The 12,987-nt window shown below is 36.8% G+C and overlaps 1 protein-coding gene across 2 annotated transcripts in view; it reads right to left on the reverse strand.

The window, feature by feature from the left end:
* Window positions 1–241: 241 nt before the first annotated feature.
* The window catches only part of LOC149790205 (BTB/POZ domain-containing protein 6-like), a 40,676-nt gene continuing 27,930 nt past the window's right edge, over window positions 242–12,987 (reverse strand). For both annotated transcript variants that reach the window (XM_089972208.1, XM_089972207.1), the window contains exons 4-5: window positions 6,337–6,477; window positions 242–2,522 (exon numbers count right to left, since the gene is read on the reverse strand). In XM_089972208.1, the coding sequence (XP_089828334.1) occupies window positions 1,968–2,522; window positions 6,337–6,477 (696 nt within the window). In that variant the 3' untranslated portion in view covers window positions 242–1,967. The remainder of the gene's footprint in view (window positions 2,523–6,336; window positions 6,478–12,987) is intronic.

Below are 12,987 nucleotides of genomic sequence, written 5' to 3' on the forward strand. Positions count from 1 at the left end.
ATTCTTTAGGACTATTTGAGATTTAATTTGCACTCATGTAAATTTTCTTTTTGCATTCTAGGGAAATACATTATTTGTTGAATTTTACAAAACTTGTTGGTTTTCGCTCTTTTTTTATTAGTTATCTAAGACCACGGAGTCGTAATAGGAAATAGAAGAAAAAAACGGATATACGGAGAACGTCCAGCTACTGTGCCTTATTCTGTATAGTGTTGGTAGAAATGATAATGGTAGCCAAATACAGATTAAATGCCATTTACTAAACATATTCTCTTCATACAAGCAAAGACATAACATATAATAAAGATCTACATAAAGGTTTAGAATTAAGTCTGCACTGTACAAACGAAGTGAGGTACTTTATTACATTGCCAACAGTTCGTAAATCTTGTAACCATATGGACTGGGGTAAAAGTATTTTCAAAATGTTGTCAGTCTCAAGGCATCGAAAGCTGAGAACAAGTCTGAAAACGATCATGTGATGTCCGTTAACACTTCTTGTACACATTATTTAGGGAAGGGAATTATTGCATGAGCTCCTGGTGAACCAATACTAACATTTGTGATTTCAGGTGGGCATGTGAAATGATAACTATCTGAAAAAGACGAATACGAATAGACAACCGAAATATAAATTTCAAAGCACGTTTCAGCTCGGAGAAAAATTGACTGCAAAACCTCGAACGTATAACACGTTATCTAAAGAACTAAACTGTGATGTTTGCCTGGATAATCTATAGGTTGCATGCTAAACTCTTTGATGGCAGTGGTGGAATAATTATTTTATACAGCAGCTGCAACCTGAAAGAATGCAACGAATCAGTGACAAAGACCCAGCTACGAAAAGTAACATTTTAATGGGTAAAAATGGCCAAATAAATGCGGGTACTGAAGCAAGAAATTGAAAATAGTTCACACACGACTCTAAGTATTGAAAAAGTACATAGCACCATTAATACCCTATGAAGGAAATCAAGCTCTTCAAAGAAGAATTTAACTTCCTAAAAAATAAAACCAAAACGGCCATTTGTAACACCACAAACGTACGGTAGCTTAAGATCAATAACTGATTTTCAAGGCCATTTGAATAAATGCGCTAAAATAAACAAAGTCAACTCAAGAAGAGAGACAGCTTTACTAAGTGATGACTCTCAGAACCGAAACTTAATATCACTGTCTTTATCAAGTGATGACCCTCAGAACCGAAACTCAATATCACTGTCTTTATCAAGTGATGACCCTCAGAACAGAAACTTAATATCACTGTCTTTATCAAGTGATGACCCTCAGAACCGAAACTTAATATCACTGTCTTTAGCAAGTGATGACCCTCGAACCGAAACTCAATATCACTGTCTTTATCAAGTGATGACCCTCAGAACCGAAACTTAATATCACTGTCTTTATCAAGTGATGACGCTCAGAACCGAAACTCAATATCACTGTCTTTATCAAGTGATGACGCTCAGAACCGAAACTCAATATCACTATTTTTATCAAGTGATGACCCTCAAAACCGAAACTTAATATCACTGTCTTTATCAAGTGATGACGCTCAGAACCGAAACTTAATATCATTGTCATTATCAAGCGATGACGCTCAAAACCGAAACTTGATATCATTGTCTTTACCAAGTGATGACCCTCAGAACCGAAACTCATCTAAAACTGATCTTAAAAAAGTGGGTATATTTCTGGTTTCTTATTTATTACTAGCATTGCTGTTAGTACCTAATAACCCCAAAGGAGTAAATAAGGGGTTTCTTATTGACGACACAATAGTATGATAATGGTATTTTACATACCAAACCAATAGTGTTCGTGTTTATTATGGCGATCTTTCATCTGACAGTCCATCCTGACTGAAATTTAATCGTAAATTAAAATGTTGTGGGTTTTTTATTTTGTTTCAAATAGCTGACGAATATCAAATGTGTTATCTACATTTTGGCCGATTTTAGATACCTCTAAGACTTTTTATTTGAGAATTTGTTATGTTCGTTCTCTTTTGGAAAGGTAAAAAGAATTCCTGGCAATTGCCCCTTTTCCACCGTAGTATTCGACTTGCTTCTACTTGTGAATGTAAACGTTACACCTTCCACTACCACTGTCCTTCTCCCATCCATTCCAATCTTTGTGGGTGGACCATTTATTTCAGCTACTATGGTATATTTCTTCCCTGATTGTAATAACACTGTTTGAGACAACATGGCGTCAGAAGTATGATGCGATTTGTCCGTTTTCACCGTAATGTGTTCCTTAGACAAACATTTTCGACATTCTTCATCAGTGATCTCTATGGTAACACTGTACTCAGCCGACCCTTCTTGGCAACCGTATACAATTACTCCATGTAATAATACTGACTTCGAACAGGATGCGGAAATCATATGATGCCCCGTTCCAGAATCTATTTCGTCCATCCCAATGAAGTTGTACCGTATCACAGAGTACAAAGAAAATCCGCGACGTTTATTTGTGTTGAAATGCCAGTTCGAGGCTTGGTCTCGGCCGTGATAATACTGCAAATAGATATAACAAGAAATGTGCATATATAATAGGAATGCCACAATCACTCATCACGTCTGAAATAAGATTTCCTGCCAAGCACATTTAAAGGTAAAGTATGTATGTCTAGGGTATAACGGCACAACAACACAACCCTGACAATTTAGAACTTTACGATACTTAATTAACCAAAGTCAATATTGTTCGAATTAAATGTCACAGTGACCAACTTTTGATACAAAAGTCATTGGCAAAACACGCCCACAATGGACAATTAATGACTCTAAAGCCAATGGTAGGCGATAAGCTGCTTAAATCACAAAGCTTTAATAGGATATATTTCCAGGGAAAATAATCCCTTGAAACTGAATAAAATTCAATTTCAACTCAAACTGATCACAACATCTTTTTGGAGCCCGACTGACTAATCTCTATAAAGACAACAGTTATAAGACTAACAACAACGCAGAACAGATTCCCGGATAGAGGTCAAGAATTAATCTTTAAAGAAGGAATGGAAGTTTGTTACATAATAATTATCACGTCATCCAGGTATGGCCTTGACTTAACTTAATAATTCTTACTCTGAGAGACGATTAAAAAGAAGAAAATAAAGTTGTTTACCAAAACTAACACTGGTTTTCAATCAAAGTCAGAAACTAGATACAGTGTTTCTATTATTAGTTGTTTATCAACAACAGTCAGGTCAAAAAGAACTGAACTGAATTTCTGGACAATGTCAATCCAGTAAATAAAGTTACATTACGCTAGCTTGTACTGGAATAAAAACAATTCAAAACTAAGAAACAAACAATTAAATTAAATCGAACATACATAACAAAGGCAAGAATAATATACGTCTGCAGAGCAATAAAACATAAAATAGTGTGTCTTTTTCACAAATATTCATCGAATTCTAAATTCGTAAAATAAAATATACAATGTCAATGTACATATTTTATATTCTTAACTTGAAACATGTAATTAAAATTATGGTAATCGTGATGCAAATATTAAAGTCCGTCACTATTATTCCTGTTGCATCGAATACGAGATTTACACGAAAATCGTATAATTCAAACAAATGTTTCATACTGTCAGTCTCAAGATCGCGTATACGAACTTCTAAAACGTGCATTGGTGTTATTAACTTGTCTTTGTTGCAATGTTGTCTTGCCATGTAGTTTTCTGATTATAAATAGATTTCTAGATTGACATGTGCAGGAGAGTTCTATTACGATGTATGCACTGCTATATTGACATGCAGGAGAGTTCTATTACGATGTATGCACTGCTGGACTGACGTGCAGGAAAATTCTATTATGATGTATGCACTGCTGGATTACGTTTAATGCAATGATCAATTATGTTTAATGCACCGTTCGATTACGTTGAATGTACCGTTACGTTATGCTTCATGTACCCTTCAAGTAAGCTTAATTCATCGCTCGATTACGCTTTATCACACTGTCGGTACGCTTTGCCTATATATAGTGTGTGCAGTTTAATATTTTTGATATATGTGATTCTGATTGGTCCAATTAAGCCCATGAAATTATTGTGCAGTATTCTCTCAACTGATTGATTGCGATCGTAAGAAAACTTTTGAAACCCCGCCTTCTGGAATTTTTTGTTTTCATTGAACATTTTTGGCCGCCATTTTGATTCGACTCAGATAAGGGAATTGGGGAAAATGGTCTCGTCTATTTCAATATTGCCAATTTACCCCCCACAAGGGGCTTATTATTACATGTATAACATACCATAACATGAAAAATGGCAAAACACCCAAGAAAAGAACAATAACAACAAGTAAAACTGTCGGTATTGCTTAGATGATAACAAGGGTGGGAGTGGGGATGGATGGACGGTATATCTGTAGAATGGAATCTATCCTATATACAAGCCTGGTTTAAATGTGAACTTACTGAAGTAAATAAGCTCACTTTTGTTCACAGAAGAAAGTAGATATAAACCGATCTCCCCAACTGACAGAACTTTATCCAAACACACCATATTACGCGGTAAATATGTGATGCAAGTCCGACTTAAAAAGAGATTTGTCTATGTCTTCTGTACAATCTAATGTTCCAAATCAAATACTGCCAATATCCGGTCATAAATACATTACAGTAAAATTGTGATGTGATGTAGGCCAAACCAAAGCGGTACTGTGCACCGTATCAAGTAATGAGACATCACATGCACTGGATATTTTGTGTCGACAAGTGATTTGTCTCTTGTAGCATGTTCTGTTTATTTGGATAGACGCTTATTCTTTGATTTACAGTTATCAAAAATGTATAATATACTTTTACTATTTCAACTTTGTTTGGGACTAATTTTAGGCACAACAAAATGAAAGGTACAACGTCTGTCAGAATAACAAAATGATTCGTTCCTCTTTCTATCTAAATAATTTCTACTGAAATAAAACTTTGTGATAAAAAGAATCTTAAATGGGTAACGATTTAATATTAAATTTATGAAACTCGTTAAAGAATGTCCAGCTTTTGCTCGCCAAGGCTCGCAAAAGTTGGACATTATTCAACTTATTTCATAAATTCAATATTAAATTATTATGATGTATGCACTTGGTGGCCAAGTGGTTAGAGCGTCCGCCTCGGACGCGGGAGGTCGTGGGTTCGATCCCCGGCCAAGTCATACCAAAGACTTACAAAAATGGTACTAACAGCTGCCTCGCTTGGCGCTCAGCATTAAGAGGTTAGTGTTAGGACTGGTCGGCCTGGTGTCAGGATAATGTGACTGGGTGGGACATCATGCTACATGTCTGCAGCATGATGCCTCAGTGCTAGACATCACTAAAAACTGCAACACTGCAGACATTGTAGCGATATGACTGAAAAATTGTTAAAACTACGTTAAAATCCAAATCACACAAATCACAATATTAAATCGTTACCCATTTAAGATCCTCTAAAGTTTAAGGAACCGATCGATTATGTGTAATGCTCCTCTCGATTATGTTTAACGGTGCTTGATTAAGATTAATGAACCTTTCAAATATGCATCCCTCAATTAAACTTAATGCACCTCTATTACGCTTAATGCGATGCTCTGTCACGCGCATTATCAAGATTACTGCGTTATCAAGCAGCTGCTGGTTTGCGCTCTCTTGGAATACTGAACTTCGAGACTTCCTTACTTATTCACATTATGGTCACAATGTTACTGATCCAATGGAAATTGTAAATCGGCCTTCGGAAAGGGTTTCTAATTCGATGACTACACTTATGTCTGCTTCAACATTAAGTGTTAGTTATTTGTATTTTTAACATCATTTTCAACATATTATAGGTTATATCTTGCCAAGGAAATGGCGGCGATGTGACTTCCCGATGACAGACACATCGAGGCAGCTGACAAGGGCTGACCTGATTGGGTATCGAATACGCGAGACTTGGGTTACGAATTGGACTCTCTACTGAGCTACTTCGTGTCCATACAAATCAAGTGATAAATACAATCACTAGACAGTGCTACTTTATGATTCTGGAGAAAAAATGTGTCATGTGAAATTCTGCAATATTTAATGAGGAAACGTTTGAAGCTTTGTATCAAATAGTTCGAAAGGTTAACGAGTTTTAAACAGGGCACTTTAACAAAGGTTCGAGTTACCTCTGTGATATTGTCTACCGTATTCAGGGTTCTAATCCATATATTGAATTTGCGAACTGAAACCTGAGATTTCAGTCTCAGTCTGCCAGACTCCCGGTTGATTCAGTGAGATTTACATAATGAGGACTCTGATAATATTGATTAGAGTCTCGTGAGAATGTGGTTAAAGATGGCTGAAGGAAGAGTTACCTGAAATATGGCTATCATCTCCTGCGCGTTCAGTATTTGGCGTGTGGACACATGGTTTGTGAAAAACATGGGATTCATCAGAGGAAATCGGATGTGATACAAAAACGGTCCAAGAACTTCTCTCCTGTTAGCATCTGTCACCTGAAACACATTAAGTACTCTGTACTACAGCTTTCGCGATAACAACATCATCAAAGAAGACACAAGTGATGACAACATTATCAATGAAGACACAGATAATAACAGCATCATCAAGGAAGACACACATAATAACAACATCATCAATCAACACACAAGTAATAACAACATTAGTGAAGACACAAATAATAAAAACATCATCAATGAAGTCACAAATGACAAAAGCATCATCAATGAAGACACAAACAGTAACGAGATGAAAAATGGCACAACCTGCAAGTCCAACATACGGTCAGAGCCATTCTGTAAAACGCGAAACCTTGATTCTATCGTCAAAAGACAGAATGAGCAAGTAGCACAATGAATGTCCTTGAGTCATAATAATGTATTGAAAGTACAAAGCGAATTCATCAAACATTTTAAGAAATACACGCAAATCAAAAACTTTAATCTTAACGCAAATTTTATATGGCTGTGACCTTGACTACAAATTCAAAGAGGCGAGTGAGCGTGACGTAAATGATTTATATTCGCTTCATAACAACTAACTGCAAGTATTACAAAAAAGTGCACCACGTGGTTTACGACGTACAAGCAAATGAAAACCGCAACCAAAACCTTCACGAAACTTCAGATGACTGTAACCTTGAAGCCAAGGTCAAGGCCACAAATACGTGCCAAAGGTGCCACAGAAGCAAGTGTCTTAACTTCATAATGATTGATGCCAAGTATGATAAGACCCGAACAAAAGGATTTAGGAAATATAAACAAATGAAATAAAGACTTTAACGGGAAGAATAAAATAAAAACACATCTTTTATGTGACTGTAATAATAATAATAATGGCACGTGTTTAGGCTCGAATAAACAGGAACACAAGAACGAGTGAAAACAACAAGCTTTGAAAAATATAACAAATAATTTATTTCCCTGGAAAAATACTATAAAATTCAAGAAAGAAAACAACTTATGGTTTTAAGAATCAAATCCAAAAATAATCCACGAATAAAATTTTAGAATTACTAATGCTGAAATGTTCGAATGATCTCAAGTTCGAGTCCCGGCGAAGAATCCAAGGTGGAAGGCGATGACGTATGCTGTATCCTGTATTGTTTTTTGGTCTACAGTTCCTTGGAGAAACACAAGAAGCAATCCGGTGTTTAAAATCCGAATAAAGTTTTTAAGAAATGTCTTTGTTCAAAAATTCTGTGTGAGCACAAAAATATTTCAGAGAAACGAATTTCTTTTAGACTCCAAATAATCAGAAGAAAAATTCACATATAATTCGAACACTGGCTACAACAGAAGGAAACGACTTGACATCAAGCGTTTTTAAGCACAGACTGTGAGAGATCTCTAAACATTACTATTAAAACTAAGTAATGCGCAATTTTGGAAATGCCTAATTGCGAAATAGAGGATCACGTGATCATGTTTACATATAAAAAAAAAAATCACGTAACCCCAGTATGACCTTGATAAAAACAAATAATTGTACTCCGAGAAAAAAAAGTTGTTTCCTTCACTAAAACTATTTACAAGCCTTGGGTCAAGTATTCATTACAGCCTCAATCTCACGCTTATTATTCCCACAATAAAAATAAATTACAAAACTTGTTGACCTGACTGTTACTAATTTAGAATTAAGGTCGGGAACTAGGTCAGCTTTAAGTGTATACCAAATAAACTGTCAAGAGGTCAAACTATTTTCTGAAAAAATTTGATAAATCACGTAAACAAGATTATATTATAATTGCAGGCAATAGAATAAAAAAAATTTAAAGCTGACAATCAAACAATAAAATTAAAATATATATAAATTAAGTCAGATATACGTAATAATAATAATAATAATAATAATAATAATAATAATAACAATAATAATAATCGACATCATTATGGACGTCGTCGAGATCGTTCTTGTCATCGTCTCCCTTGTACTTTTCGTTGTCGTCGTCGTAGTCGCAATAATAAGTACTGAGAAAATGCAGGCACAAACAAACAGTAAGACCGACTTACACATATGACAATGCCCAACAGATAGTAAGACGTAGTGACACATATGTCCATGAGCAACAGATAGTAAGACCTAGTGACACGTTTTAAAATTGTGAATGATCTAGCAGATGATCAAGGTAATTTAATACCTTTTGAAATAATAAAACAAAAAACTGGAAGCCATGATTTTCTGAAATACTTCTACTTAATATCCAAAATTCCAAAAGCTTGGAAAGACGCGATAACAAAACCATTTAGTACATAATAATTTTGATAAGCAGAAGGATAGAATAATAAACCTGCAAAAGCAAAATTCACTCAAGTTTGTTTAGAAAGATCTTTTAAAGAAAGTTAAAAGGCATCACACTACGAAACAAGAAACCTGAATGCAAGTATTTAATAAAAATATAAGAAGTGATGAGTGGTATACGATTTATAGCCGGGCAAAATGCTGTACCAAGGATACCAAGTTGATCTCTTTTAATTTTAATCCACAGAATAATCGCTACTAATGATTTTCTGAAAAGAATTAACATATTAAATGACAACAAATGTACTTTCTGTAAGAGTGAAAATGAAAGTATTGAGCATCTCTTGCATGACTTCACAGTTTTGGTACCGTTTATTGACGTTATTGCCCTTTTTGCCCAAATACTGTACATTTGTCCAAAAAAGAAACATTCTTAGGAAGTGAACAACTGGACAGTTTGGGTAATTTCCTGCTTATTTTGGCAAAATATTATATTTATACTTACAGATTCAATATGAAAAATCCTTTTATTTTTGCTTTTAAAAAAATAGTTGCAATGCATAAGAACATTGAAAAATACACTGCTAAGGTAAATAAAAAAGAGGACCAACTTATTCAAAAATGGACCTCAATAATGAACATGTAACTTGTATCTGACTTGATGGTAAACAGGAACAAAATACTGTGATACCACAAAGTCCATGTCACCTAGATTGTGTGCCATATGCATGTGTGCATGCGTGTGTATGTGTGTGTTTTCTTCTTAGGTAGATTAGATTTTTTATCCCTATATTATCTGATAACCAGATTGTAAGGTGACCTTGGGATGGTTCCCCGACCCAGTGGTCAACCTATTACTGGGTTGCAAAAATAAAATAAAATATAAAAATATAAAAATACCTACTGACACATATGTCAATGAGCTACTGACAGTAAGACCTGCTGACAAATATAGCAATGAACAACAGGGCAACTGACACATATGCCAATGAACAACAGACAGCAAGACCGACAGTAGTTAAGGGGGATCTTATAGCGTCAATGGGAATTAGCATTACAGACCCCCTTGGGAACATATAGCGTCAAGGGAAATTTAACATGGAGAAAAATCGTGGGAACATATAGCGTCAAGGGAAATTAACATGGAGAAAAAATCGTGGGACTGTTGAGCGTCAAGGGGATTTGAACATGGGAATAGGGGACTGTATAGCGTCAAAGAAATTTAAACAGGGTGGGACTGTATAGCGTCAAGGGAAATGGAACATGGGATTTTTTTTTTTTTTTAAAAATAAAAAAGGGGTAGGCAATTCAAAGACTATCTCTTTTCGAGAAATATGGCTGGCCCTGAAAAGGGCCTTTGGGTTTATGTTAATGTATTCATAAACATAAATGGCACCGCATTGGTCTTCTTCTTCTCCTTAGGCTGCGTCTTACTGTTGGTCCGTACATCAGCACTCTTTTCAGGCATCCTTGTCTTTCGACGTAGATCCTACGTATCCACAGGCTGGTGTTTGTCCTGTGGACAACGGTCCACTTCGATCGGACATACATAAGCAAGTCTGTCCGAAACATCATGGAAGACACAAGGGTGGATGACTCAACTGTAGTCCACATCTTGAAGCGACGAGAATAGGTGAATCAATGCAGTGAACGGCGCTTATTTATAGGGACAGGAGGGATTGAAACGGATTGAGTTCATTCACCAATCCGAACACGCGTTACAGAATTCAGTCAGCCCGCATCCAATCCGAAGAGAGCAGTCTGTGACGTCACGTAGTCAATATAGATTCGCTAACGCTTGTGTGCAGTCAATCTATGCGACAGTGATTCAACATGACGGAAACTCAGAAAACGATCCATTGGGCTGCACCAGCAGGGGAGACTGCTCAAGGGAACTCGGACTTACTTTCAGAAGAAGTGAATTGGGATTTTGTGGATTTTCTCTCCTCGCAAGAATTTGTTCCGGAACCTTCGTTACCTTCTTCATTACCGCAAGTGGAGAATTTTAGACAGAGACAGAAAGAAGAATTGGAGAAATTTATGCAACGACAAAAGGAAGCGGAACAAGCTTTTCTCCTACAGCAACAGCAACAAGAAGAAGAGGTAAGAAAAAAACAACAGCAGCAACAGCAAGAAGAAGTAGCAGCAAAGAAACAAGAGGGTGAAAATCAAACGGCCACGGTACTGTTGGACATTTTAGCGGAGTTAAGAAGTCTGAAACAAATGTATCAGACTTCTTTATCACGACCGAAGAGAATACGACCTTCCCGAGCTAAACACGTTAACCCTGTGACTAAGCCTACCGTACCACCATTAGTGATTTCAACCCAATCATTATCATCATCATCAACATTACGCAGTCCAGAAGTAGGCCTTGGCCGTGGCAAAGGCATAAGGCAGTTAAAGTTGATTGCTTAAACTCACCCTTTCACCATGAAGAAAAAAGGCCCTTTTCAGGGCCACCCAATACTCTAGAAAAGAAATACAATTTCAATTTGCCAATAACTCAAAAAAAAAAAAAATAAACCCCACTCATTTTACCCTTATAGTACGTGTCTGTGTATGAGTGCGTGAGTGTAGCTTCTTATTTTAAAATCATAACTCAAAGACACTTACCTTATATCATTCATTTATTCTTTTCTCCATTTTTTACAATTCAATTCACAATTCACAACACAACACTTTAATTAAAAGTTCATTGACTTCTTCTTTCTCCTTGTTTAGTCTCTCTGTTTTTTGAATTTCTTCACCGTCTTTTCCTCATTTTCTTCCCTTCTTCTTTTCTTCTCCTCTTTCTTTGCCTCTTGTAAATAGAATTGTCTTCTTTCTTCCTCTGAAGAATCCCTCTCTTCTTCTGAAGAATCCTTTTTTTCTTCTGACTCCTCTTGTTTCTTTTTTGGGCAATCTGGAGACCAATGTCCTTTTTCTTGACAATAATAACAGGTATCTTGACTTTTGTCTTTTTTAGTCCCTGTTTTTGTTCTTTTTTCACGGTCTGGACACTCTGAAGACCAATGCCCTTTCTTCTGACAGATATAGCAAGTATCTTGACTTTTATCTCGAAAGGAAGGAGAGTAGTCCGTAGGCTGGTCTGAAGAGAATTTTCTAATGACCCCTCGCAAAGCTCTGACGAAACGTTCCATCTGGTTAGTCTCTTCCATCGTTGTGCTCGGCTTGAGAGTGAAATGAATAGTGAAAGGACAAGACACACACCCTTTTATATACGCTGGTCTGCCATGACTATAAAGTAGTTTATGGTGTTTGAACTTGAGTCATTTGACTTTTTGCTTTCAAGATGAAACGATCCCATTCATTCGAGAAGAAAGAAGAAGAAGAAAGAAGTAAGAGGCAGAAACGTGATCTATCGCCTCGTACCAGGGCTGAAATCTTGGCACAAATTCATGCCAGTGATTTTGAAGAGGACATGAGTGAACCAGAATCCGAACCCTCTAAACCAAGTTCACCACCCTTAGTCAACCCTGAAAAGTACTATTCCATTCGAGAGACGGAAAAGCGCTCCTCTAGAAAATTTAGAACCACGGCTTACAAATACACGGTGAAGTTTAAAGATTTCAAGGCTGAAGTGCCGTTAGAGAAAACAGAAGTGTTTATCACTGGAGTGTGGGATTCTTTGCTCACTTCACTCAAGCAACAATGTCAACCCAAAGAAGACGATCGCTTGAGACTTTCCATACAACACGACGGTTTGAAATCCCCTGTTTGGATCGAGTTTAGCACCCCTGCAGAATTGACCGCTTCCAAAGTCATGGACAAGATTCAACACGTGCAACAATCTAATGACCAGTTTGACATCACCGATGGAAAAGCCACACTGGACATGACCCACGTCTCTCCTCCTCAAGGGACAGGACGCAAAAAGATGTTATTGGTGAACGACCTTCGCAGCATTAAGCGTAGCCTTGTCCAAATTCACAACCCTCATGACCAGATGTGTTTAGCCCGTGCCATCGTGGTGGGACGAACCTATGCCAACAAGAACGACACGGTAGAATGGAAAAGAACCTGGAAAACTATTCAACAATCCGACCGAGCCAAACAACGAAACGAAGCAGAACTCCTGTTGCAACAAGCTGGCCTGTCCAAAGACACACCCTGTGGCATTCCTGAGATGCAAAAATTGCAAGATGTCCTAGCTCCACGATACACCTTGAAAGTGCACCCTCAAGAAGTGCGAGGGCCTATGTTGTTTCGAGGGCAAGATTTTAAGGACGGAAAATACATTCATGTTTATCATCACGATGACC

Source organism: Sinohyriopsis cumingii, chromosome 10 (genome assembly GCF_028554795.1).
Source record: "Sinohyriopsis cumingii isolate HCF-2022 chromosome 10, ASM2855479v2, whole genome shotgun sequence".
Taxonomy (NCBI): domain Eukaryota; kingdom Metazoa; phylum Mollusca; class Bivalvia; order Unionida; family Unionidae; genus Sinohyriopsis; species Sinohyriopsis cumingii.